This window comes from Perca fluviatilis, chromosome 4 (assembly GCF_010015445.1).
Source record: "Perca fluviatilis chromosome 4, GENO_Pfluv_1.0, whole genome shotgun sequence".
In the NCBI taxonomy this organism is placed as follows: domain Eukaryota; kingdom Metazoa; phylum Chordata; class Actinopteri; order Perciformes; family Percidae; genus Perca; species Perca fluviatilis.
Genome location: NC_053115.1, coordinates 8,702,132 through 8,729,023, shown reverse-complemented (window position 1 = coordinate 8,729,023; position 26,892 = coordinate 8,702,132). Strand labels below are relative to the sequence as shown.

The window sequence follows — 26,892 nt, the reverse complement described above, 5'->3', positions numbered from 1 at the left end:
GAGGTCATCATTGAAGATAAACTGTTTTTCCAGGAAGTGATGGCGTGAAAGTAATGGGAAAAAAAGTTAAATTTTCCTGTCATGGGCCTTTGTGGTTTTTTATGGTTGTTTGTGAGATACTGACACCTGGCTTATTTTATGTGTTAAATCTTTTGAATTGGCGTTCGTGTAATACTACTCTTTGTCGCAACAAACTATAGTTTTGAGTGATCTTGAGATTACTTAATTGTAATATATGCTTGACTGCAAATATGTGTCCAGTTGTCAAGGCTTTCTGAGTGGTGTGAGATTTATCAGCATTCAACCCTGCTCACCTATTCTTTACGTCATTGTTGTAACCCTTTTTAGAGCTATAAATAGCCCTTCAGGAGTTGAGACAGGCTGTCTATATTTACTGGTCAATTCTCTCTTATAGTCATACAGTTTTGGTGGGTGTGGGACTGATGACTCAGCACCGCATGGATCTTTGCCTTGTGTGGAGGTGATGGGGGCAGGGCCAATGAGGAAATGCATGGCTGTTTTGATCAGCCCACAAACTGTATTCTCTCTAAACCTGTGTGTGTGTGTGTGTGTGTGTGTGTGTGTGTGTGTGTGTGTGTGTGTGTGTGTGTGTGTGTGTGTGTGTGTGTGTGTGTGTGTGTGTGTAGCCTACAGTTGTGTATCCAAGCATTGATTTCCTGGTTTGCGGATTCTTCTTCTTTCTTTTTTTTTTACTGAAAGGGAATTGTGACAAAGCCTGAAATGTAAATAATAATACGTAGGTTAAATACAGAGCATTTTAACACTAATCCCCAGTTCTTCAACAGACCTAGGCCTACATGACTTGCGCAGTCTTACTTCTCTCTCTCTCTCTCTCTCTCTCTCTCTCTCTCTCTCTCTCTCTCTCTCTCTCTCTCTGTCTCTGTGTGTGCGCACGCGCGTGCGTGCGTGTCTTTGGGAATTCACCTGGTTGACGTCACACATTCACTCCTTTGCACCGCGCGCTGCCATAGAGCCGCAGTACAGAGCCAGGCGCCGAGAGACCGACAGCTTGAATTAACAGCAGCCGACTTGAACACTTCCTTAAGCACTATTGGAAATTTGGAAGTCAAACCTGCGAGGAAACCGTGGTTCAAAAACCAAAACCCGGTGAAATCTCGCGGCAAACAAGACACCTTTCAACTCAGCGGAAGAGGTAAGTCACGGTTTCTTGAGAAGCGGTTAAACTTCTTCGCGGTTGGAAAAACTTGTTTGTGTTGTTTGACAGTTGGGACAACATCAGTTGCTTGCGGATCGGGGGTAGCCTCCTGGGTGTAAGAGTCGCCAGTCTTTACTGGGGTCTTTCCTTGGCTGACGTTTTGTCTCATAAAGAAACAAACTCGACTCCAACCCTCTCTTGACTTCAGTAACGTTAGTAGAAGTAACGTTAATAGGACTGTCTGGCGTTGGGAAAGAGAGGAGTTGCTGTCGCGGAATGTCTCCTTCCCTTGCCGTGTTGTAGTTAACGTTACGTAAGTTAAGCCATGTTTCTGTGCTTGCAGATCCTGTTAACGTAACAAAACTAAACTGGGGAAGCAAAATTCAACACCGGGAAGTCGGTTTGTAACTTGCTTCATGAATTCCTCTTGCGAAGTGTTATCCTATGGCAACAGAGGGATCCGTTTCATTGATGGAGCCAGCTAACTTTTTGTGGGAAATAAAAATGGGGGCAAACAGTGGCGTTCATTATGCTAACGACCACCACAATGATTACAAACCAGAAAAAAAACATTCACTTAATTTAAGATTTAATCCCATTTAAAGACGGTCTAGTTGTATAATATATCAGGGGACAAGCTTCACTTTAAAACACTTTAATTCCATGCCTCAAATGTCCCTTACTGGGGTGGTTTTATTAAATGAATGTGATTAATATATGTGAGCAAGCTGTCAAATATGTTTACATGTTACATTTGTGTTTCTCTGTGCTCAAATTCAACCCTTAAAGGAACACGCCGACTTATTGGGGAATTTAACTCATTCACCGTAACCCCCAGAGTAATGGTGCGTTCTTTTTGTCCACCGAAGTCGTTTTACGAGTCGTTTTCCGGAGTTACGACCCGGAAGTTGCAAAAAGAACGCCCCCGAGGTCGTATTTACGACTCGTCAAGTCGCCTGAACTCAGAGGACCCCGAGCTCACTTTCAAAGATGGCTACGTCGTGCATCACACGTAGTAAACATTGTGGTTTTCTACAATTTTAAGCACTTTTGTCTTTGTTGTAAACAAATGAAGAAGTCGCATTGCGCGCTGTATACTGCTACCTATAGGCATGTCGCTACAGTCTTATTATGAGTTAAATACCGCCTGATTAGTTATTTTGTAGCTTGTGCAGCTGAAATGGTAGAGACGCGGCTCTGTTGCTATATGACAACAATGGCTTTAAGCCGAGTCTTGAGCAGAAAGCAGAGCAGTAGCCTAAGCGTTAACGTTAATCAAAACGTAATTTTCATGTATCAAACTGTGAAATATATGTGTATAATATGTCAATAACTTGGTGAATAGAATCCTAAATGTTACCAAAAATGTTACAAAAAATCCATCTTTTCTCCGACTCGTAGTATTGTGTGACAAAAGAACGCAACAACCTTTTCGCGGTTATTCTTTCTTTTTGGAAACGGGGCGTTATTTTTGAGTATTTGAAAAAAAAAAAAAAAAAAAATTCTTTTTTTTTTTGTTTGTGGGGGGGGGGATCCTGCAGGTAACTGGTTCCAACTAGCCTACTGCTCGAATTCGTGACAAAGTGACAAAATGTTCCTATTTACATGTTGTGATTTGTACAGTCACAGCGTGTACAAAAAACGACGTAACATGAGACACAGCCATCTTCTAACCGTAAACAAACCGGGAACTATATTCTCAGACAGGCTTGCTGCGAGCATATCACTTCGCCCCAAAGTACTATATTCTTCCGCCTGAGAATATAGTTCCCGGTTTGTTTACGGATAGAAGACGGCTGTGTCTCATGTTATGTTGTTTTTTGTACACGCTGTGACTCTACAAATCACAACATGTAAATAGGAACATGTTGGCGTTATTTTGTCACTTATTCGGAGCAGTAGGATTACTGGAACCATTCACCTGCATGTTCTGTTATGGGCTGATGCTGCTGGAGCCGTCAGACAGCTTTACAGCACGCACGGAGATGAGAAGGGTATGTATCGACTTGTCTTACTCTGGGGGTTACGGTGAATAAGCTAAATTCCCAATAAGTCGGCGTGTTCCTTTAAAGCAACTTAATCCTGGATGTTTTGAGGAGTATCCTACAGGTAAACTGACAAAAAAGCAGCACTGACATTATTGTGGTCCATATAAACTTACTATTGAGTCCCACAGATTGTTGGAGTAACTATTTAACCGTTACATCTAATTCAGATCTTCATAATTCACCGTACATTCAGTCACACAATTAGGATATAATATAACTGTAATTTGTGGAGTTCAGATATGTTGAGTTTTAGTTGCCTTCACTTGCATTGAACCCAGGTTTCAGTCTTTGGTTTTGGATATGGTTTGACAGAAAGCTGCCATTGTCACGGCCATTATGAAGACAATACAGATGATCACCAACAGCACTTTGCTCATTGTGGTCTAACTTGAATTGGAGCCGGTTTGCGTTGTTCACCTGAGACTAAAAGTCCATGACCCTGGTAGGTCAAAGGTACTTTCCTAATTGCACTCACAACCGTATTTGCCATCACAACTCCTTTACCGTCCGTCATCCCCTTTTCTTGGTGAAGTCAATGATTGAGAAGCAGGTTACATGTAAAACACAATCAGAACAATGTATTTGTGGCAACAAAAAGAAGTTACATGTGTCAGCAGGATGATTAAATAAGTCTGTGTGCAGACTGCCCTGCATTTTTCAGCCTTCTGAATCCACAGTGGCAGACATGACTTGTTATCTCCCCTGGTACACCAAACGCAAATTCTGTTTTGGTATATTCCTTCCATTGCTTGCGAAAGTCTTGTGTCACACACTACAAGACATTTCTGCCTTTGTGGCAAGACTCTGTATCCTGTTGTTATCTTCTGGAAGCAATGCAGCTTTGTGAGCACAGGTAACATTATCTGCCTGCAGTTACTGGTGTGTAAATATTGGCTTGTGGCTTCATGAGCTGCTTGAAGGACACGGTTGGGACATCTGCTCAGTGAGGAGTTGCCCATGCAGCACTGCAACACATAAAACATCCTGATTAATTGAGACAATGTTAATATTTAAATTGATATTAGGCTGTATTGTCTGTGAATAATTGACTAAACAACTAAACGGAGTATAAAAAAAAGTACTAATGTTCAATTCAATTTATAGTATCAATTCATAACAAGAGTTATCTCGAGACACTTTACAGATAGAGTAGGTCTAGACCACACTCTATAATTTACAAAACCCCAACAATTCTAATCATTCCCCCAGAGCGACAGTGGCGATGAAAAACTCCCTATTAGGAAGAAACCTCGGACAGACCCAGGCTCTTGGTAGGCGGTGTCTGACGATGCCGGTTGGGGGTGTGATGAACAGATGCAATAATAGTCACTTTAAAGATAAGGAATAGTTGACATCAGTACTTAGTCTAGTTTATCTTTTTTCAATGAGATATTTTCAGAGTTGAATCATAATTTCTTATTTTAAGTCAGAGTTGCACTGCTGTTTGTGATGGATCAACATTAAACACCAATGCAGTTGAGCAATTTGATTTATTTATTATTTATATGTATATATATGTATATATATATATATATATATATATATGTATATGTATATGTATATGTATATATATATATATATATATATATATATATATATATATATATATATATATATATATATATATAGGAAGTAAATGCTTTGAAGCCAATTTAAAATAGGGGCCAAAGGGTGGAATTGCACCTTCCGTGTTAGTCAGCTAATGCCCTCTGCCCCAAAAATACTTTTTCCCCATAGACTAACATGGCAAATTAGACTGATATGAGATACAATTTGAAAGGCACAGTATCTTCACTGCAACACTTTTGTCACAATGTACAACAATACATTGTTCTTCTTTAAAGAGCACCTGCTGTCATGCGTAACCCCCACACACACACACACACACACACACACAGGCAGACACTCAAACAAACACAGGTGTTTGGTTCAAATTTGCTAAATCGGCACCGGGTGATGATAGTTTGGCTCATTACTTGCCCTTGGCCTCTTCTCTCTCTCTCTCTCTCTCTCTCTCTCTCTCTCTCTCTCTCTCTCTCTCTCTCTCTCTCTCTCTCTCTCTGTCCCACACACCCACTCCACATCATGCTATCCTGCATTTTGTCTGCCTTTACCAAGGCTTTGTGAACTGTGAGCGAGGCAGAAATGGACACTGCTCTTAATGCATCTGGATGAAAGACTCTCCCACACACACACAGTGACAGGATTTATTCCATGCTTGTATAGCAGGTCTGAAACCGTGCCAAAGAGCTCATTGATACTCAGTGACTCAGGAAGGGAGAGAAAATAGAGAAGAAAAAAGGTTCTCGCGCACCAACACTGAAGTTTGTGTCCATGTGCACTGCGTCTGAACATCCAATAGGCAGTTATTAACAGCTTGCGTTGACGTGGTCTTAGGTTAATTCAAAGCACAAAGAGAAATTATAACTGTCAGTATCACTGGAATACATGTATCACAACAGTTATTCATCTGACTGACCTTGAACCAGCAACCTCAGCTCTGGTCTCCTTCTTCATCAAATCCCACCCACTTTTCTTTCCTGTTCTACTTTTTCCCGATCGCTCGGTGTACGTACTGTATGTGTGAGAGAAAGAGAGGGAGACAGAATTTAACATCACAGAAGGATAGTAAAATGCACGTTTCATGCTTTTTTGCCTATAGGTGTTGGTGTCTTCCTAGTCTGGATCGACGACTGTTCGGGTACGGGACAGTTCCGGCGCCGCCACTTTCCGCTTTCTTTGTATTAACTTTAAACTCCGGTCGCATCAAGGAACATTAACCGAAACCTCTGAGCAACGTTGCACGCTGAAATTGGCAAGTTTTAACTGACATTTAAATTGCATCAGGTAGTATGCAAGGGTCACCGGCTCAACGCCAGGCCAATACAAAACGTTGAATAAACTGGACGGGTCCCGGTGACCCGAAGGACATCACAAGGGTTAAGGAAAATTTGGATCGTGCAACAAGGCAGGCCTGCTCGGTTAGTTTGGGGAATGGTTGTAAACATTTACAAAGAATATGTTTACGGCATTTACTCTCTAACTGGGGCATTTTGGGACCGATTGGTGGGGATTTGCTATGGACAAAATACATACACCGTTACACTGGTAAGAGCAAAGGACGTTTAACCATGTATGCAGCTAATTTATATAGCTCACGTTACTGTATTGTGTGAACAGTTAACTTCATTCAATATTGAGTGTGGCATTTTCTTTTGCAGGGTGCAAATGTTCGACCTAAACAAGTTGCTTCCCAAGACCATTTTAAAGAGCCACGCTCTCTGGGTCCGGAACTTAGCACTTCACAAGATGATTGTGATTGGTTTAAAGAAATGCAAACAACCCCTGACCGTTTTTTCTCCTATCCAGGAGTGTATGCTCCTGTTGCCAGACCTTCCTCCGCAGAGCTATGAAGATAGGTCTCTCAATGCAAGACTAGTGTCTCCCCAGACAACAGCTGTAATATGTCTGTTGATATGACCTCTGTGAGTGAGTGTGGTTGGGGGGTGGGGTGTTAGACATTAACCTTGGTTAGAGAGAAAGGATGGCTTTGATTCTTTCAAGCCGGTCTCCACTGAAATTCATTAAAGGGTAACTACTGTTTTTTTTCCAACCCTATTTTCCTGTGTATTTGTGTCTAAGTAACTGATGGGAAAAACAGTCTTTGACATTGGTCTAGTATTAAGCAAGATCGCTGCAGTCGGCATCGATGTAACAAGCTACATTGTAAGTTAATAGGGCAATTGTGCAGCTTGTACGTTCACAAAAGTGCTCGTTTTGCCATTGACAGGCTCAGATTAATATTCTAAGTGTCTGACAACATTATGGAAAGGATTTCTAAGGAGGTCGACCTTTCTGTTAAAGACTAAGATCCTTTTTTTAAACATAAAAACATCTACGAAATTGTGTTTGCTAAAGCTACCAGACTCCATGTAAATAAACAGTAATTTTAGCATCGTAAAATACCCTTCATTCAAAGTTGACAGAAACAAAATAAAATTATACTTTCCACTTTTCCAACCATCACAACTCTAGTTTTGGTTTAAATAAACCCATAGTTTACCGATTTACATGTGAAAATATGTTGGCTCTGTACATGATAAAGTATTGTGTTTTTAAATGGAGTCTGGTTGGTTTAGCGCTAGCGACCTCAGAGCTGTTTCTGGTTAAACAGAACGGTCTTAAATAGGTTTTAAAAAGGCCTATCTCTGTAGGGATCCTTCCATAATGTTGCCAGATGCTAATAATAATGTAAGCCTTTCAGTTCAAATAAAGCACTTTGAGTGGACCAAATTGACGATGCATATTTGCCCCATAGGGTTACATTGCAGCCCGGTCTGTGGCTGCCGGTTACAGCGTTCATGCTTAGTACTGGACCAATTTCAAAGCTTGTTGTGCCTATCAGTCACTTACACACAAAAACAAAGGAAAAAAGGTTGAAAGAAACAGTAGTTACCCTTTAAAGGCTGTGTGTGTGTGTGTGTGTGTGTACTTATGTGCTTTCAAGGCAGTGTTAATATCATAATAATGCATGCCACCATTCCACAGTGAAAGACTTTTGGATTAATAAGCCCTAATATTCACAGAATAGACCTTTTTCACGGCAGACTTGTTGACATGTCATAGTAGGAAAAGCACAGGTGTATTCAAAACCATTACTGATGGCTGCATTCCACTTAGGAGAGGCCCTGGTATTGTGCATGCTGACTCACTGAAATAGCTTACTGGGACACTTGATGGAATTGAGCCATCATTAAGGTTATCAATTTCAGCTGTGCTTTTCCTATTATGACAAGTCAAAATGTCTGCTGTGAAAAAGGTCCATTTGGGTGTTCTCCAAAAATTTGCATGATTGTATTTCACCATGTATATTTGGATGAAGATAGAAAACCTCTGAAGAATGGTAAATGTTGAGGTTTGTTCAGACTTGACACAGGTACAGTATGTACTAACTAGGGCTGTGCTCAATTGAAGAAATTCTTAGTCGACTAACACTTGTTCAATTGTATCAACTAATCGATTAGTTGATTTAATCGACAGATCTGTAAATCTGAGTTTCTCCGCAAAGAGTCATGCAAAAGCACCACTTTAATTCTTGTATTTACCAGAGATGTGCTCGTACGTTTCTTGGAAATAAGTCATTCAGCATGAAAAAAGCGTAAAATGTGACTAATCGACTAAAGAAATCTAAGTTGACTAAGACCAAAACGACCGATTAATCAACTAATCGGCTAAGAGGGAGCAGCCCTAGTACTAACTCTGAGTGCTTTCTAGTTTCTGTATGTGAAGCTAGAAAACCAATGTTCCAGCAGACAACCGCAATCAACCGTGCTATCACTGTTAGGATCAAACCTTTTCCATGCTTACGGTTTCATTTCCAATGTGGAGGGATTGTTTTTCTTTGAGCTGCCATAAAGAGCAGTTAATGATGCAATAGATGTTTACACACAGAGCTTCAGGTGCGAGTGTGGCCTGGCTGACTCTCACCATGCTTGTTCAGGTACATTATAAATGTGTGGAGCGTGTTTGTTCAGCTCTTATTTGCCAGGTCATTGCCTGGCCCAGCTCCATCCAGCCAGGCTCTTCTGGGTCTCTTTTCATTCAGACTTGCACGCCACCTTTCTTTCTCTGACATTGTTGACAGCACAGTTTCTTGAAGTAACTGTAAAAGGAACACAAAGTGGTAGGACAAAGAAACCAAAGTTTGTGTACATCTTAAACGTGTGATCAAAGGTGTTTTGATCACAAGGTGCAAGCACAGGGTGCATTTTCTTCCTTCACATTGTATGTTGTTTGCATGACTGAAATTGTCAGAACAGGTTGATCTGTTATCTGCGTCATACTTTTCTTCTTCTAGCTTTATTTAGCAACCTGTCAGGCTAGTTTTAGACATTTTGACATGTCAATGTAGAAAATGAACAGGTGTAACTGACAACATTAATAGTGGCTGCTAGGGGTGTGCAAAAAAATCTATTCACATTGGTATTGCGATTCAAAATCGATTCATAGAATTCCAAAAATCGATTTTATATGTGTTATACTTTTTTTTTTAATTGTCATACTGTGAATCTTTTTTTAATCGAGAATCATTTTTTGAATCAAAAATCAATATCGAATCGTGACATTTTCTGAATCGTGCACCCCTAGTGGCTGCATTCCTGAGGTGAGACAGCTCCAGGGTCCTAGTGGTGTGCATGCTGGCTCGCTGGAGTGGCTTGCTGTAAGATTTGATGTAGAGATGGCCCGATACCATTTTTTGCTTCCCGATTCCAATATCGGCCGATACCGAGTACCGATCGAATACCAGTGTGTTATATATTTTATTATGTTTTAACAATTGTATACTACTATCCCTGTATGGATGTGATATTATTTCTATCTTTGTTGTCGGTCTGGCTCAGGTTAAACTCTTTGTAAAACATGAACAAATACAAACAATGAATGGTGTAGAACTTTCTTTTATTATCCAGTTTGACAGTCAGTTATAACGGAAAAAGAACATAAATAAACTACTTTAACGTAGATTTTCTTTAGGGCTTTATTACGTGGTATCGGATTGGTGCATAAACTCCAGTACTTACCGATACCAGCGTTTTAGGCAGTATCGGAGCCGATACAGATACTGGTATTGGAACATCTCTAATTTGATGACACTTACTGTAACTGAGTCATCATTATTGCTATTTGTTACACCTGTGCGTTTTCTGCTATGACACGTCAAAATGTTTGCTATGAAAAGGTATGTTGCCCAAGGCTGACAAATAAGAATAATTTCCATATAGGGATTAATACTCTATATCAATAATATAATCTCTCTCATTGATCTGTGGATTTCCAATTCAACTCTGCTAGTAGCAGAATTCAAGATGCTGGAGGAAGGAAGGACATTTCGGTTGTTGTTGCTCTCTGTGTAATTGTATCCGTCTTCGTTCATTCCTGCCAACTAAAGGTTGACATACAAAAGCTCCCCAACCTGCTAGACCTGCTTGCTTGATCACTTCTTCCACTAAATGACATCTCCACTAACCTTTGACGTGTTCATTACTGGTCATGACTTTGATGCTGTATTGTAGACAGTCACGCATCTGTCTCCAGTATTGTGTTGTAATTAATGCATGCAATGTAATGGAATATTGGTTTCACGTTGTTACAACTAAAGGTTATTTTCCTGGTTGAATATTAATCTACTTATTTTATACTAGATTCTATGATCAGAAAAAAAAGGATTTCAGAAAATAGGGCTGGCTGTGCGATATGGATAAAAACGTCTGTCCTGATAAAGGCAAGGTCTCGAGAATGATATCACAATATAGCATGTTTTCTCGTAATTCAATAAATAAATACTCTACATGAAATAACCACATGGTAAAGCCTATTTATTTTTTATACTTTTTTGTGAATTAAATACTTGACAAATGAAAAGTAGTAGTAGAGTATTTTCTCATTTTATAAAGCATTTTAGTATAAAATGAACATAATGCCGTCCAGTATAGCCGTAACACAGTTCAGCCACCTGTTTTCAAACTTTGCGATAGAAACGATATATATATAAAAATATATACAAAAGACATTTTCATATTGTTTTGACGATATTTCGTCATATCAACTCAACCAGAAAATATGCTGTCGTGATTTATATTGTTATCGCCATTTGAAATGACACATGTAAGGCCCGACGAGGTGTCCATTGTCAGGTATTAAAGATGCAGTAGGTAAGTCTTATAAAAGTAACTTTCTGTCATATTTGCTGAAACTGACCCTATGATCCAGTAGTACTACATGAATTATGTAATATATAAAAAATCCAGCTCCTCTGGCACCTCCTACTGCCTGTAATGCGATTGGCAAAATTCCACCGCTCCCGGTTGATATTCTCCAATCAGGGCCACAGGGCGGGGTCTATCTGCCTGTCAATCACTGCTCAGGCCCGCACACGCATATAAGAGCGTTCTCCCCTCCCCTTTCCCCCGCGCACGAGCTGCAGAAAAGTTTCCCAAAACTCTGGTGGTGAAGTGGCTTTTCAGAGGTGGCGTGAGCTCCGGGATTTTAAAGATCTGAAGAACGATGCAGATGTAGCCACATTTCTTCTCAACGGGTAACATAATTACCATGAATGATTTATCTTTGACTTGGTTATTAGTAGTCAAAAGTCCACAAAGCTACGTTGGTGAGGATGATAGTAACGTTTGCACAGTGGTCGGTCTGATATGATGCTGAAATGGCTAACAGTAGCCTGCTAGTTAGCATCGTTTTACTGTTGGTGAGTTATGTTGGTGAGTAAAGTTAACGTGTTAGTGTTTTAGTTATTGAAAATGTTGTCTGACATGCAGTTCTGTCAAACTCCGTTGTGTGGGCGGGGCTTAGGTGACGGTTTGGGCTGCAGCAGAAAGGGGGGAGTGACTGAGAAGTTGTCGATGTTCAAATTTGTTGGCAAAGTCCTGGATCTTCACAATCTTACCTACAGCAGCTTTAATGGACGACGCGAGGCGTGAACCGTCCGACGCGCAGCCGAAGTCCATTAATACCTGACAATGGACACATCGAAGGGCATTAACCCGCTTATACCATGGTCACTTGCCAAATAACATATTTTTAAAACATAAGTTTATATTTTAATTTGTTTTACAATCAAAATCAAAAGTTTTTCCAGACAATAACTCTGTTTCCCTGGTTACACCTGAAGGTTTTTTTTTATTATTATTTTAAAGATTATTTTTTGGGGCTTTTGACTTTTATTATGTAGTGACAGCGGATAGACACGAAAGGGGGAGAGAGATGGGGGATGACACGCAGCAAAGGGCAGCAGGTCGGATTCGAGCCCGCGCCGCTGCAGCACTCAGCCAACATGGGGAGAACGCTCTTACTGGGTGAGCTAGAGGCTGATTAATACCTGGAACAATCATTCCCATCCTATAAGGTTTTTATGCAATGCAAAATGTTGTTCACTCCTCCAGGAAATAGGAAGGACCTTAGATATGATATGACGGGTGACAGGGATTTTGAGTCAAGTGGTTTATAATTACATTTTGTAGTTACTTACATCTTGGTGTTGTCATGCTTTTGCTATTTCTGTACATACTGTACCTTCTTCCAGTTAGTGTATAGTTTATAAATAAAGTTGAAGAAATTTAACCCATACACTACAGGCAGGCGGTCCAGTGGTACATTTACTGGTACTTGACAGTCCTTCCAGTCGAGGCCAAAAGCTGAAGACTTAACTTTAGAGTAGCTAAAAAGTTCCTTAAGGCCACACACATAAACAATATCCATCTTGCTGGAAGTCGACTTCATTGTGGCTGGACCTTTTGCTCTTTTCCTCTACCCACCTCTTCCCCAATTGCATGTGCTCATTTTTTCCACTCTCTCTAGGGAAACAAGGCTCTCTTTTCTACTAGCAATGCATGTGTACATAAAGAGTGTGTGTTTGTGTGAAGTAGAAAGAAAATTGGAAATGGACTCTAAAAGTATGTCTTAGTGTGTATTTCACATCTGACATAACTTTCATTAATATTGTTTTTGTGTGTGTGTGGGTGTCTGTCTGTATGTATGTGAGCTTGCATGGGCAGTATTATGAGAACTCTTAATAGTTTCTCAACCCTCCTCACCCAGAAAAAGCCGCTTGTTTAGGAGTCTTTAGATCCCTGACAGGCTCGCAGGGTCAGTCAAAGCCTTCAGCAGCAGCAACAGAGATGTGTCGTTCTCCTGAAAATGCACAATATCCAAAATATAATTGGCTAAGAGATGTAGTGATGTAGTAGCCTGGTCTTACCAGACTCTCGTACATTTCATTTGTACAAAGAGTCTGGCCACTCTCCATTGACAAGTGTTAACTTCCTTGAAGGCGGGTACTCTGTTGAAGTTTTAAAATTATTGGATCTGCCCAGAGCCACTCTGGATCTGCCATCGCTAACATTTGGTCCTGACGTCGGCTTAGCATCGCTAGCGTTAGCCTTAGCCAACTCCTTCACCACTAACGGAGCTAGCTGGAAAATCTAACTTTTCCCGAAGGAGGGCCACAACATCATGGCCACAAACAAAACTCAGCAAAGATTGTTCTTGCTCAGGCTTTAACTTCTGGATATTCGGCAGCGTTGCCACAACGGACCCAATGGCTTCGCTCGCATCTTTCTCCGCGGCCATTACGGAACTACAACTCAAACTAGCGCACAACGTCATCGTTCCCAGCCACTCCCTCTGTTCGCTGATTGGACCGGTAAAGATTGGCCGGAGAAAACCCGTGAATATGCTGCAAACCCAGATGACGTACTGAAGGAAAATGAAAATTGAGCGGAAGTACGTAGGAGGGTGGAGCCAGGCTAGGAATGTAGCCTAGCTAACATGCATTGCGTATTACCATAGCTTTTCCCCAATACAATCAATCTAATTGAATTCCGAATTTTTTTACATTTAATACTGTATGTAGCCTATGTATGCCTTTTATTTTGTATACTAATCATCTTGTAACTTGTCTGCTTTTTTTAATGTGCATTGTTTTTTATAAAGACATTGTTTTAAAGTGAAAACAATGTATTCACTTCATCTTAATGATAGCATGGTCCTCTTTGGTGTTGGTCCTATTTTTATTTTTTTTGCTGTGTAGCCTATGACTTATGACACCTGCAGTGATCCTATTTCTCCGCTAAGATCTTTAAAGTTTTCCTGTATCGTCCTTGACACCAATTAAAACGTGGGCAGAGATTTGTGATTTTGGAACAATACAGGGTGGTATGATGGCTCTGTGGTAAGCTCTGTCGCAACAGAACACAAAGGTCCTTGTTTGAATCAACTGGCTGAAGGCCTTTTTGTGTGGAGATGTTGGAGCATGGACTGTGTGGGTTTCTTCCAGGTGCTTCAGTTTCCTCAAAGTCATTGAATTAGAAAATTATCTGTCTGTAGTTGATGTATGTTGATTTCACTAGCTAACATTTGGAAATGCATGTGCGTTTCTTCTCAACAACCAGCGGGTACTAATTTACCATCAGTCACTCGCAAAAATATAAGTCAAATACTTTGTTCACATGCCATTCTGGTAGCCAGTTAACTTTAAATTAAACTTGATTGTTGACATGTCTTCACCTATTTGCTGGCTACTGAGTAACCTCTGACTTTTGGAGCAGTTGGGGGTTAAGAGGCTTGCTCAGACACATTCATACCTGAGACCTGCTCAGTGTGGGTACTGTAACCTCTTGTACTGCTAAGTAGCTCCACATAGCGATTTAAAATTAAAAAAAAGCTGAGAATTAGAATCCAGATTTCCAGTTCCAAAACCTTTTAGCTGCAATAGGAAAATTCTCAAGAACCTAATGCTTTCTCCCTCTATAATTCTGCATTTCGAGTGTCACTTAGTTCAAAATTGCATCTATTCTACCTTTGTAGGCTGGGCAGCATACATGTACATATATCACAGCCACACCAGTTCAGTCAGGACCTGAGCTTGACATTCAGCAATGTAAAAAGGAACATGAAAACAAACAAAACTTGTCACATTATGAATGAATAATTATAAAAGCAGACACAGGGAGTCTACGGTACATTCCTGTCCAGTCGTTCAATGTTCATATGCATACTCACTTAAGAGAAGGAGATTTATCTGTACATTTTGCTTTTAGGAATTACTGTAACGAAATGTCATTTCATAGAGAACCTAAACATCATTGTGTAGTAAAATGAGAGGCCTTAAATCAGTGCCATATCTCTGAAATGACTATTAAGCCAAGATTATGGTAATTGTGCAAGAGACTAAATAAAGCTACAAGAAATCAAGGAACTTAAAAGCTCACACAAAGTGCTGTGTGGAGGAATTCTGTGGGATTTTATTGCTGCTTTGGGAATTAGGATGTAGGCCCTCTGGGGCTCTAGTGCGTGATGTTACGTAGCTTATGTGTAACTCTTTGGTGTGGAACAACCTCAATAACATGAAAGGTTCAGTGTTTGTACAGTTCCTTCAGGTACAGATCTAACATGCGGCTTGACTGGCTGCCCCCTACATTTACAAAATGTCACAGTTTATAATCGGTTATAACACAGCCCCTTGAACTGAAATGGAACTAGTTTCTACTATTGTTTTCACGGTAAGACAGTTTAGTATTTAAGATTGATTTACTGAACACTTTGTCCCATAGCTGTGGGAAAAGTGTTTGTCCTTCTGGCACCTTATAGTTTGCTCTGTGGTGTCATACTGATACTGACTGCTTCTTCAAAAAAAAAAAAATCTTTAAACTGACTGTATCTTACATGATACTTTGGAATCATTAGATATGATACATGTTATTAAGCACTATTTGGTTGCTGTCATTTTGCCTGCCACAGAGATATGCCTAAAAAGGGTTTTTCTTGTGAAGACAAAATAGGCAGTGCTGCACTAGGTCAAGAAACAAAATAAGTGTGCGTGTGCATGTTTATCACACCATTTCCATACATAATTACATATTTGTGGAAGACATCCATTAACACTTTATACTGCTTTATACAGAGACTCCGCCACACTACTTTATAATTATTGTGATGTATTGAAGGGATCAGGTCAGTCTGGCAGATTAAGAATGACCCTGGTAAAACTGTTGCTTAAACCCCACAAGAAGCAGGAAGAGGAAGTGTACAAAACTCTTGGAAAGTAGTGCTGTACAAATCTGTCAGTGGAGCAATTCAGCTTAAGTGAAGCAAGCGGGTGGACACTTGCAAGCTGTGGTTTGTTTCAGTTTTATACTTTTGATCGTACTCTAGATTGTCTCAGAAACATCCATAGCAGTTATAGATAGAAAAGCTGGAATTCTTTTTTGTAAAGACGTTAGTCCGAAATACAGAAAACCCTGATACCTGAACAGTGAAGTCCAAAGAAATAGAGCAATATAATGGAGAGCATTTTGGCCAACCATTCAGTTAACAACGGTCCCTAGAGCTTCAGCCTATACCTCTGTACCAATAGAAAAAGGAAATACTCAAATATAACTAAACATAGGACTTTTCTTACGATGTAGTACTACAAAAGTCCTTTAAAGAATGGACACAGAACTAAATGTATACAGCCGACCAAGTAGAGACAGTTGGGATTGAGAATAAGGAATAGACAACCAGGATTTAATTTGTGTTGCAAAGAATTCCCACAGTAAACAAGGTGAAAACAGCACAGCAAAGAGACTTCACTGCAGAAGTTTTTCCCTCTGTTTGTCTTTTTCCCCCAACACTGGGACTATCTTTTTGTCTTGGAAATGTGATCCTTTTGATTTTCTCTTTCTCTCTGGTTATCCCAAACTGTGCACATGAGCACAGGATAAGGGAATGAGACACTCTTCTTTTTCCTTTGGCCCTCATTACTGGCAGTTAGTTTTCAAAGTTAGGTCGTTAGTTGAAACTTCTACTTCCTCTGTAGTTCTGATGACACGGTTAGCCACAGGCTCTCTTCCTTCTTGTTTTAAGTGCAGAACTTAAGCAATCCAAGTACAAGATGAATAAACAGGCATGCATGCATGTGTGGGTTTGTGCGTGTGTGTGTGCGTGCATGCATGTGTGTCAAGTACATTTTTTTATATGGCCCAAAATCACAAATTTGCCTCAAGAGGCTTTACAATTTGTTCAGCCAATGACACCCTCTGTCCTTTGACCCTACTGTGTGTTTGTGTGAGATGTTCTAACCGTGAGTCTATGTCTATGTCTTTGTTTTTAGAGGCTTAGGTGAGTGGTCACCATGGCACCCTTCCTGCGTATCACCTTCAATGCTTATGACATTGGTGTTCTGCCTCCTCTGTCTGATCCTCCCATCTGCGCCATCAAGATGAAGGAGTCTGTCAACACAGGTATGTACACACACACACACACACACACACACACATATATATGCAGTCATCATTTTATCTAGATAAGGGTACAGGCACAGTGAGTAGGGAGACCAGATGTCCAGGTTTAATAATGCATTAACAGACACTATCTACTGGGCTCTGAAATCCACCACAAAACTTTCCACCAACTCCAGGCACTAGTCACTCCTTTGCTGTGCATTTTGTTCCCAATAATGATCCAAATCTTCTTCAACAGAGCGAGGAAAGACCTTGGTCCAGAGGAAGCCCACCATGTATCCAGCCTGGAAGTCCACTTTTGATGCTCACATTTACGAGGGGCGTGTCATAGAAGTGGTCCTCATGCAGAGCGCTGAGGAGCCATTGGCCAAGGCCACAGTGGGCGTGTCTGTACTGGCAGAACGCTGTAAGAAGTCCAAGACCAGCAACCGTGCTGAGTTCTGGTTGGACATGCATCCTTCAGGGAAGGTCCAGATGGCTGTACAGTTCTTCCTGGAGGACACTGATGCAGGTAAAACTGCTGCATCTTAATGTCCCTGCCTGGAAATCTGGTTTTAAACCTTTGGTATTTTTTTTTTGTCATATCCATGACTAAATAAGCCAAAAAAGATTTTTAGATATTATTTGTTGAGAGTTTAGCACTCAAAAATATAATCTGCTTTATCAGGACCGTGTGTGTGTGGTTGGATCAAAATAAATCAACAATCGATAAATCGGCCTAGCAAATTAAGCAAGCAACCCCACAAATGTCATCCCATTTAGATTTAAATATAGCTAAATCCTGATTGGAAATATGTGACATCACATTACCTTTTTCTAACTGAGCCCATTCCAGTTCAAACTAGTAAGAACAGCACAGATGGTCATTGTAGGAACCCATCACTCAGTGAAGTGTAAACCTGTTTACATGGCCTATAAAACAGTGTTCCCTGACCGGGAATCGAACCCGGGCCGCGGCGGTGAGAGCGCCGAATCCTAACCACTAGACCACCAGGGACTGGTGAAGTGTATGAAAGAAGATAGTTAGCTGCCCATGGCTGAGGAAATATCCCCTGCCCCCTCTCTTTCTCTCTCCTTCAGTGTGGATATAATGCCCTCTACTGGCGGAAAGGATTCCTCATCATGGTGTTTATTTCCTTGCACTTTCTACACCCAACAATTAAACGTTCGTTATTGTGGACCTCTCTGTCGGCATATCGCACACTAAGTTTGTCAGCTGACTACAGGATTGGCAATATAGCCAATGCATTGTAACGATCCTCCAAGGCCATGTAGGAATTTAGCCTCAGGGCTGGCAATACTTTGAATAAGTAGCTAAGATACTGAACACAACAATGAATAAATATAAATATATATGGCATAGCACATGTAACAAGAAGTGTTCATGTCAATGTGTCTTGATACTGTGTACAAATGTGTTTACTTGGACTAGGGTTTAACAAGTACATACAGTATATTAGGCCTATATTGATATTTATGATAAGAAAACATTCTTATTTTTTATGTTATGCTTTTTGTTATGTGTTTCAAAGAAGAGTTTCAGATCTTAAATGTCCTGTCAGGAATAAAGGGGAAACATTGAGTCATTGGGTATGACAAGGCCACTTAAAGATATTGAATAGCAGCACAAATGATCCACCATTGGCAACTTCAAAATCCTATTACTATCGTTACCTGCTTTCAAAAACGGCAGAATTTAAGCAGAGCTGTACTGGCTGTTAGTACTGTATGTACAGCTGTTGGCTCACCACCCCAGACAGGGAACCCAGTCTATGGTAGTCACTTCTGTCTGCCAACATGGAGTGGGATGGAGTGAGATTAACAAACTGGTTCTGTTCAGGGGGAATTTCTGTGTGGGAGTAGCACAGTCAGGGGTTCACTGTTCAGGGTTGGAGAGGGTCATGAGAGGGGTGTGTCTGCTCGTTATGAAAGTGCTCCATACTCCATCAGCTCCCTCCTACAAACTCTACAGGTTTCCTGAAAAGCAGCCCAGAGTATTTTTAGGCATGTGTGAACAGCCCTCAACTTTGTCTGCCTCCCCTGTCTGTCTTCTTTCCCTTGGCCTTTTTCTCACTCCCACTCTCTTGGCTCAACTCACTGAAGCGCTGTCCAAACATAAACATCTGTCAGTAGAATGGCAGAGAGGAAATTTGTTTATCTCGCCCACCTCATCACTCTTCCCGCTTTTCCCTGTCTATCAGTTGTCTATTTAAGGCTACTCCTTTTTTGAACTGCCCCCTAAAAACATTTTTCTTTTTCTTTGCAAATCAATAAAAGTTTATTTGGATAGTACTGCACTTTAAAGCTGCTTGACAAACAAGTTTTGAATAGAATAGAAATACAGTAGTTTGATTTGTATATTGATCTCTCCACTCAGCGTCGTGTCAGCCATCAGTGAAGGTTTCTCCTGAGGATGGAGTCACAACCCTCAACAGGAGGAGAGGAGCTTTTAAGCAGCCCAAAGTTCACTTTATCAAGAACCACGAGTTCACCGCCACCTTCTTCGGCACGCCCACCTTCTGCTCTGTCTGCAGAGAGTTCGTCTGGTGAGATGCCAATCTGGCCTTGGTTACATAACAGCTGTCACTATTGTGTTTTTGTAAGATGGTTAGCACATAAAATACTTGTTTTACTTTGACCTTTAGTATGTTTTGAGTATCTGCTGCATTCCAGGGAGAAATATTAATAATTGCCAATGCTACTCTGTCTGGGCATGACTTATCCAGAAGCAGCCATTATTATTATTATTATTATTATTATTATTATTATTATTATTATTATTATTACTATCAGCATTGTGTTTTTATTAAGATGCCACTGACACAGCTTTGATAATTCCAGACCATATATGCTGTAACCCACTGTATGTTCTTTGCGTACCAAATGAGACAAAAACATCAGTTGTCCAATAAGTAAGGTCCAGCCCCCCATGGGTGCTTAATAAAAGACCAATTAGTAGCGGTTCTAGGTTTTCTAAATGGAGCACTCTGGGAACATGTAATGATAACATCAACAGTAGGAGTGCTTTTGTAAGAATGAGTCACTGTCTAGGGAAATCCCACAAAGCTGCCATGTTATGTTCCAACTATGTCAGCAGCACTAATATGGGAGCCTCCTCCTCCTATTGCCCAAACTCCAGTATTGTCTATTAGGGATCGGCCGATACAGTTTTTTTAGGACCGATACTGATTATTAGTATATAATGAAACTGACAAACAATATTTGGAACAGATATGCATTTACAGTGAAAAGGTTCATCTTTAAGTCAAAATTAAGATTTTGGAATGTTACAAACTCCAACACAAAACTATGTTTAAATGCTTTAAGCAATAATCTAATAAATTAGAATACACAGTAAACGATAGTCAGTCAGATAGTGTAGTGGACGGGACTTTAAATCAGACTTAGTGGTGAGTGAAACCAAAGCAAAGGGACAGACTCAGAGCTGTAGCAGAACCAAGTAGCACACTTTTTAATGAATTAACTTTATTGGTTATCAGGCAAATAAAATGCAGAAACAGATAATCTGCAAACTGCCAAAAAAACGGGCTGATAATTGGTCTATCCCTATTGTCTATCCGCTTTAGAGACAGCCAGGAGGAAATCTGATGTTTTCTTTAGTAGGTGCATAAGTGTGTGATTCTGTGGCCAAGTTCCAATCTTATGATTGAACATGTGAAAGATATTTTCCAGTTATGCTGATAACAAATTAAAGCCATGAGTCATTGAGCTGCCAACTCTAGTAACAGGTCTTGCATGCTTTTCCCATGCTTGTTTTTGTACTTGCATAATACTTTGGAGGAGTTTGCGGACAGTACAGATATAGTTTGGTACAGTAGCTGTTGCATAAAGAAAACAGTAAATGTGTGCTTTACTGCTGCAAAGTATCTGCATGCCAGCTACAGTGTATCACTGTCATAACCACAATCCTAGTGTTGACAACCATCCTGGATATATTGCTCTAATATCGGCAGCCATATTATTTTTAGTTATGACTGAGGAAAATCCTTTGTTTTGCTTCATCTCACCCATTACAGGGATTTAATGACATTCCTTTTCTCCCATACAGGGGGCTGAACAAGCAAGGTTACAAGTGCAGACGTAAGTGTCTCATTAACTGGTCTCTGCATTTTTATCACATACAGTATTTATCCTTTTGTATTCTTTACAGTTAACACAATATTTATTTATTTCACCCAGAATGCAATGCGGCAATCCACAAGAAATGCATCGACAAAATCATCGGCAGATGCACTGGGTCAGCGACCAACAGTCGTGAAACTGTGGTAAGCAAAGTTAATGTTCTCCAACATCAGTGCCAAACCTCACCTCAGATCTGATACTGACGATGAACTGAATACATTTTTATTACTTTCCCCAGCTATAGTTCGATAATGACTTCTCTCCAGCTTTATTTTATGGCATGTGACTTATGCACTCGTAGGAAGTAGTCCATTAATCATTAATTTGGTCAATATATTTTTACTTACTCTAAACAATGTAAATCACGAGTCAATTCTTCAGTACAACTTAATGCAGATTTAACTAAAGTTTACAAACAACATTGATATTAGATTCCAATATTTAAGTATTGGCTGTGGAATTTCATTTAGATTTTTACTTGCGTCTCAAAAGCAACTAAAACTGGCAAAACATATAGTCCCACATTAGTCTATTTTAATTATCATATGGCAGCTTTCTGTGGGTTTAATGGATCTCTATGTGTTTGTAGTTCCAGAAAGAGCGCTTCAAGATTGATATGCCGCATCGCTTCAAACAATATAACTATAAGAGCCCCACTTTCTGTGACCACTGTGGCAGTCTGCTCTGGGGTCTCTACAAACAGGGCCTTAAATGTGAAGGTGAGGTCTGCCTTTCTCTTGCCTCCTTCCATACCTCTGACATTTTTCTCTTTCATTGTATTCCCTTTTTTTCACTTGACCAATCTATTTTCACACCTCTGACCAGACTGTGGCATGAACGTACACAGTTACTGTCAGAAGAAAGTGGCCAATCTGTGTGGAATTAACCAGAAACTACTGGCAGAGGCTCTGTCTCAAATCAGCCAGGTTTGTACTGTAACAAACTGTAATGTTTATTTTAGTTTATGTAGACTGTGTGTACATTTTATGCCTGTCAGTGTTAGAAAAAATTAAGAAGAAAGTTATTGTCAATGTACAATGTCAAGAATATTTTAGCAAACTTTTTTTTATCCCTAGAAATCTATGAAGAAGTCTGATGACTCCAATAAAGCGGATATTGGGATCTATCAAGAAATCAATAATGCAACAGCAGACCCTAGTGGTAAGATCTTTGTAGTGCACACCATAGTACAAAGTTGTTGTTGGATTTAAATCAAGCTTTATCATTAAAGGTAAAATAGAAACAGTAATGTCGCTGATAGTCTGTTTAACTTTATTCACGTTCTCAAATCCTAACTCTTTGAAGGAGTTTGCATGTATCTTTGCATTCAAGTTTCCATATGTATTTACTCTGTGTGCAAATGTGTATTTATAGCAGATGAGGGTGTGAGCCCAACCCCTGCCGCAGCTACAGTTCCCCAGGTACGCCTCAGCATGAACCACCTGGTATTCCACAAGGTGCTGGGAAAAGGCAGCTTTGGCAAGGTAGGCCCTACGGTCCCCATCTTTAAATCCTTTTCCAAATTTAGCATGAAATGATTGTGTAGACACAAAATGGAAACACTGCCAGCATATCACAAACTTGTTATGCCAATGATGTTACACATATATGGGAAAAAAAACATTCCTCCTGAAATCTAGTTTGTAGATGAATAATACCAAATATAACAATGGACATGACAGTAAATTAAGCAGAAACCGTCCATATCTTCATATTTTATGTAGTTTGGAACCATTAGAAGTGACATTACAGAGGAAAAAGAAATATGTGAAAATGTTTGTAATGCTGAATTATCATACAAGTGAGCTGTGAAAGGCACACACATCATCAAGAGGATGTTATCATGTCTTAGTAATCACCATCCTTTCCTTAAACCATATTTTATTTATTTTATTTTATAATTGATTAATTACCACCTCATCTGTAGTTTACTTCATTTTTCATAAACTAGGTTTATGAAGTATTGATGTAGATCAATACAACCACTCACTGCCTGTTACTGTACATGAGTTCCCTCACATCGATGTTAGAGTGGGAGATGGTTTTCAGATGAGAAACAAGCTTAGTTATTCATCCATCACTATAGATGCCAGGCAACATTTGACAAAGACATGACACGCCCTACATCAAGTTCAACCTATTTGAGAAAAACAGAAGCAGGGGATCGAATGTTAATTTATTATCCAAAATAGCCTGGTGGCAATGCTTTCAGTGAGATCAAACATCTAGTGTCCTCACGGAGGTACATTGAGATTAAGCATGTAGGAACACCGAAACAAAGGGAGATATAAATAACCTCGTTTTGATTTGATTTTGCTATGAGTGCACTCCATGAAACTGATGTGAGCACACTGATGAAGTACTCACTCTAAGTGGCTTTGACACCCCAGGTGCTGCTGGCAGAGCTGAAAGGGCAGGGCCAGTACTTTGCTGTGAAGGTTCTGAAGAAGGATGTCGTTCTCATGGAAGACGATGTGGAGTGCACCATGGTGGAGAAGAGAGTCTTGGCCCTCGCCTGGGAGAACCCCTTCCTCACACACCTCTACTCCACATTCCAGTCTAGAGTAAGGATACACACCCTGCATATTTCTACTAGTAAAACATATAAAAGCATGTTATCTGTTAGGGAATCAACCCAGGCAGCAGCCACAAGAGTGACAATTCCCAGTTGTTGATAAAGACCCACACTCCTAGTCCCCTCTTATCTGAATCCATTCTCTTACACACACACACACACACACACACTCTTCATGTCTCATTTGTCTGCGACAGTGAGCTGACAATAATGTGTCGTTTGCACAGGAGCACCTCTTCTTTGTAATGGAGTACCTGAATGGAGGCGACTTGATGTTCCACATCCAAGACAAAGGCCGCTTCGATCTCAACAGAGCCACGTAAGTACACTGGGACACCACTTAAAGAACTATGAGTAATACAGCAACTGCCATTTTCCACAATGGAGCATATGTAACTTGAACCAGTAAATATGTGTTTAATGGTTGTTTTGCACATTTCAACCTTCAGATTCTATGCTGCTGAGATAATCATAGGACTGCAGTTCCTCCACTCAAAAGGAGTTGTCTACAGGTAAGATCCCTCTGTACTGGTGTCTGCAGTCTCTATATTTAACCTGTTACTGCCATAGAGGATTGAACTGAATGTCTTTTTGGATTTTCGACTACAGTACTTCAAACAGAATATACTGTAATGGAACTGGTTGTACATTCCTGTGTCTTTCCTCAGAGACCTGAAGCTGGACAATGTGATGCTAGACAAGGACGGACATATAAAGATAGCAGACTTTGGCATGTGCAAAGAGCGTATGTTTGGGGACGCCAGAGCCACCACATTTTGTGGGACACCAGACTATATCGCGCCAGAGGTAAGCTTCAGGGCCTGACTGATGTCACATTTCATACCACCACTTTACCATAGAAATCCTTAAAACCTATTAATTCTGCAATTTTGTTTAGAATATATATTTATAGATATAAATAATTATTAATGTGAAGCCCCTTACTCACCTTGACATGCATCTCTTCATTCATTCAGTTTATAGCCTCCTAGTCGTCATTAGGAGGCATGACAGGCTCTACACATGTTTACTTGGCTTCTGCAATACTGGTGAACAACATAGTGTTTCCATCTAGACAGTGTGTGTCCTTGTCCTCCTTACTAACTCGAAACTGTCTCTCATCTCAGATCCTGCTAGGACAGAAGTACACCTTCTCAGTGGACTGGTGGTCTTTTGGTGTGCTGGTGTACGAGATGCTGATCGGTCAGTCACCTTTCCAAGGGGACGATGAGGATGAGCTGTTTGAGTCCATCAGGCACGACACCCCTCACTACCCTCGGTGGTTAACCAAGGAGGCCAAGAACCTAATTGAACTGGTACCTAACAGGATACATATGTTACTGGCACACTTTGTTCCACATAGGCAGAGAATGGATTTCAATGCAGACATTCCTCCTTATCACAACATAGTATTATAGGGAGTTGTTTTGTGTTCTTTCTGTAATAAAAAATGTCTGTCTCCTTTCTCTCCATCATTATTCCAGTTGTTTGAGCGAGATCCCAGTCGCAGGTTGGGTGTGGTGGGAGACGTCCGTGCCCATCCATTCTTCAAAACCATCAACTGGCCAGCACTGGAGAAAAGAGAACTGGAGCCTCCTTTTAAACCCAAAGTGGTATGAGCCTATCTTTTTTTTTTCCTGAACAATATATGTAGGTCCTAAAATCCATTTTGTGTAAATAGGATTGCGTGCATCCAGGATACCGATTACTTACCTGTGCTTCGTTGCATTAACCTAACTGAAATCCCTGAACTGCCACCCACAGAAATCCCCCAGTGACTGCAGCAACTTTGACCGAGAGTTCCTGAGCGAGAAGCCGCGGCTCTCCCACGCGGACAAGAACCTCATTGATTCCATGGACCAGGCAGCATTCGCTGGCTTTTCCTTCATCAACCCCAAACTGGAAAACATGATAAGCAAATGAAAAAAGAAAATGGCTTCTCTGGAAACACACGCTTAGCCCAGCATTTTGAAATAGCTTTTATTATGTTCCTTTTATCTTCATATGGTCTAAGTTCAACTGAATGGATAACAAGAACCTAAAAAGATTTGGCTGTGACTTCTTCAGTTCCTCTATCAGAGGATGAGGGACAAAAGGAAACCAGGAAACCATAATCTTGTCTCAGATGTCAAACTGTATAGGTGTGTAAAGTAATATAAAGCTCCAGGAAAGTAAGGGACATTCTTATGAAACAATGGTTACTATAATCAATGCTGGGAGGGGGGGTACTCAATGATGCTTTATATCTTTTCTTTAATTTTGTCATTATCGTGATGACACTTTGAATCTATACGAATCATCTAATGTACTGTACTGAAAATTTGAATTCATGTGCACAAGCATGACATCCTTATTTAGTTATAAAAAATATACACACCCAAGTCAAGAGAGTTCTGTGCTACACACTATATTCCCTCTCAACCTGTGTGCTTTACCTACTATATGCCTCCTACAGCCCCCTACCTGTATGTGTGTATGTGTGTTACCATGTGCATACAAACATGTGGGTATGTGCAGGTATTTTTTAGATGCCAATTATGTCACTGTAGTTGGAAACATCATCAGTTGTTGAATGAGTCATCAGTTCTGGCATCATAGAAATAACAGTACTATAAAGTTGGGGAGAATTTAAATCCCTCTGAATTGGAATAATGTTATTGCAGAACTGAATAGTGTCCTTCATCGCTAACTACACTGTTTTGAGAAATTGGAGGACATCCCAAAATCTCACATATTCCAAAAGTGTTAATCTGTTGTTTAAATTCAGCACAGGATTTCTACATGGCATGTCTAGTAAGTCTTTTGTGTGCCACTGGTGTCAGACATCTTTCTGTACATCAGACTGAAGCATAGTGCAAAGCAATTGTTCCACACATAAATTTTCTGGGCTGTCACAACGGTATGGTACTATACCTGTACATCTATATTTGTTGAAGGATGTTATTTTGTGTGTGTGTTTGTGTATATGCGGGACGGTCATACTGTAAGCATTGGGCCTCTTGAAATGTGTTACTTGAATGTAGGAGTTTTAACATGAAAATAATAGTGCTGTGTATGGAAAATTAATATGTACATTACAATGAGCTGCCTGTGAGTTATGGGTGTACTTTTTTACTCTCTTCATCTTTTACATCTGATTATAAATAAATACATTGT

The 26,892-nt window shown here is 40.2% G+C and overlaps 1 protein-coding gene and 1 non-coding gene across 2 annotated transcripts; one reads left to right on the top strand and one right to left on the bottom strand.

Annotated features, from left to right (window-relative positions):
- The first annotated feature begins 950 nt into the window (after nucleotides 1-950).
- Nucleotides 951-26,332, top strand: LOC120557931 (protein kinase C delta type-like). Its single transcript, XM_039798643.1, has 17 exons — nucleotides 951-1,174; nucleotides 16,889-17,018; nucleotides 17,257-17,529; nucleotides 19,396-19,564; nucleotides 21,088-21,119; nucleotides 21,219-21,304; nucleotides 21,751-21,880; nucleotides 21,987-22,087; nucleotides 22,238-22,322; nucleotides 22,536-22,645; nucleotides 23,552-23,725; nucleotides 23,964-24,055; nucleotides 24,186-24,248; nucleotides 24,405-24,543; nucleotides 24,864-25,052; nucleotides 25,221-25,349; nucleotides 25,501-26,332. The coding sequence occupies exons 2-17, from the start codon at nucleotides 16,910-16,912 to the stop codon at nucleotides 25,657-25,659; spliced, it is 2,040 nt and encodes a 679-aa protein (XP_039654577.1). The 5' UTR covers nucleotides 951-1,174; nucleotides 16,889-16,909; the 3' UTR covers nucleotides 25,660-26,332.
- trnae-cuc lies at nucleotides 17,944-18,015 on the bottom strand. Its single transcript has one exon. It is a non-coding gene; the product is annotated as a tRNA-Glu (tRNA).
- Nucleotides 26,333-26,892: the final 560 nt, after the last annotated feature.

Coding starts and splice junctions, on each gene's coding strand:
- LOC120557931 (XM_039798643.1), top strand. CDS start 16,910: ATGGCACCCTTCCTGCGTATCACCTTCAATGCTTATGACATTGGTGTT. Junction 19,565..21,087: donor GTCTGCAGAGAGTTCGTCTG/GTGAGATGCCAA, acceptor TCTCCCATACAG/GGGGCTGAACAAGCAAGGTT. Junction 24,544..24,863: donor CAGACTATATCGCGCCAGAG/GTAAGCTTCAGG, acceptor CTCTCATCTCAG/ATCCTGCTAGGACAGAAGTA.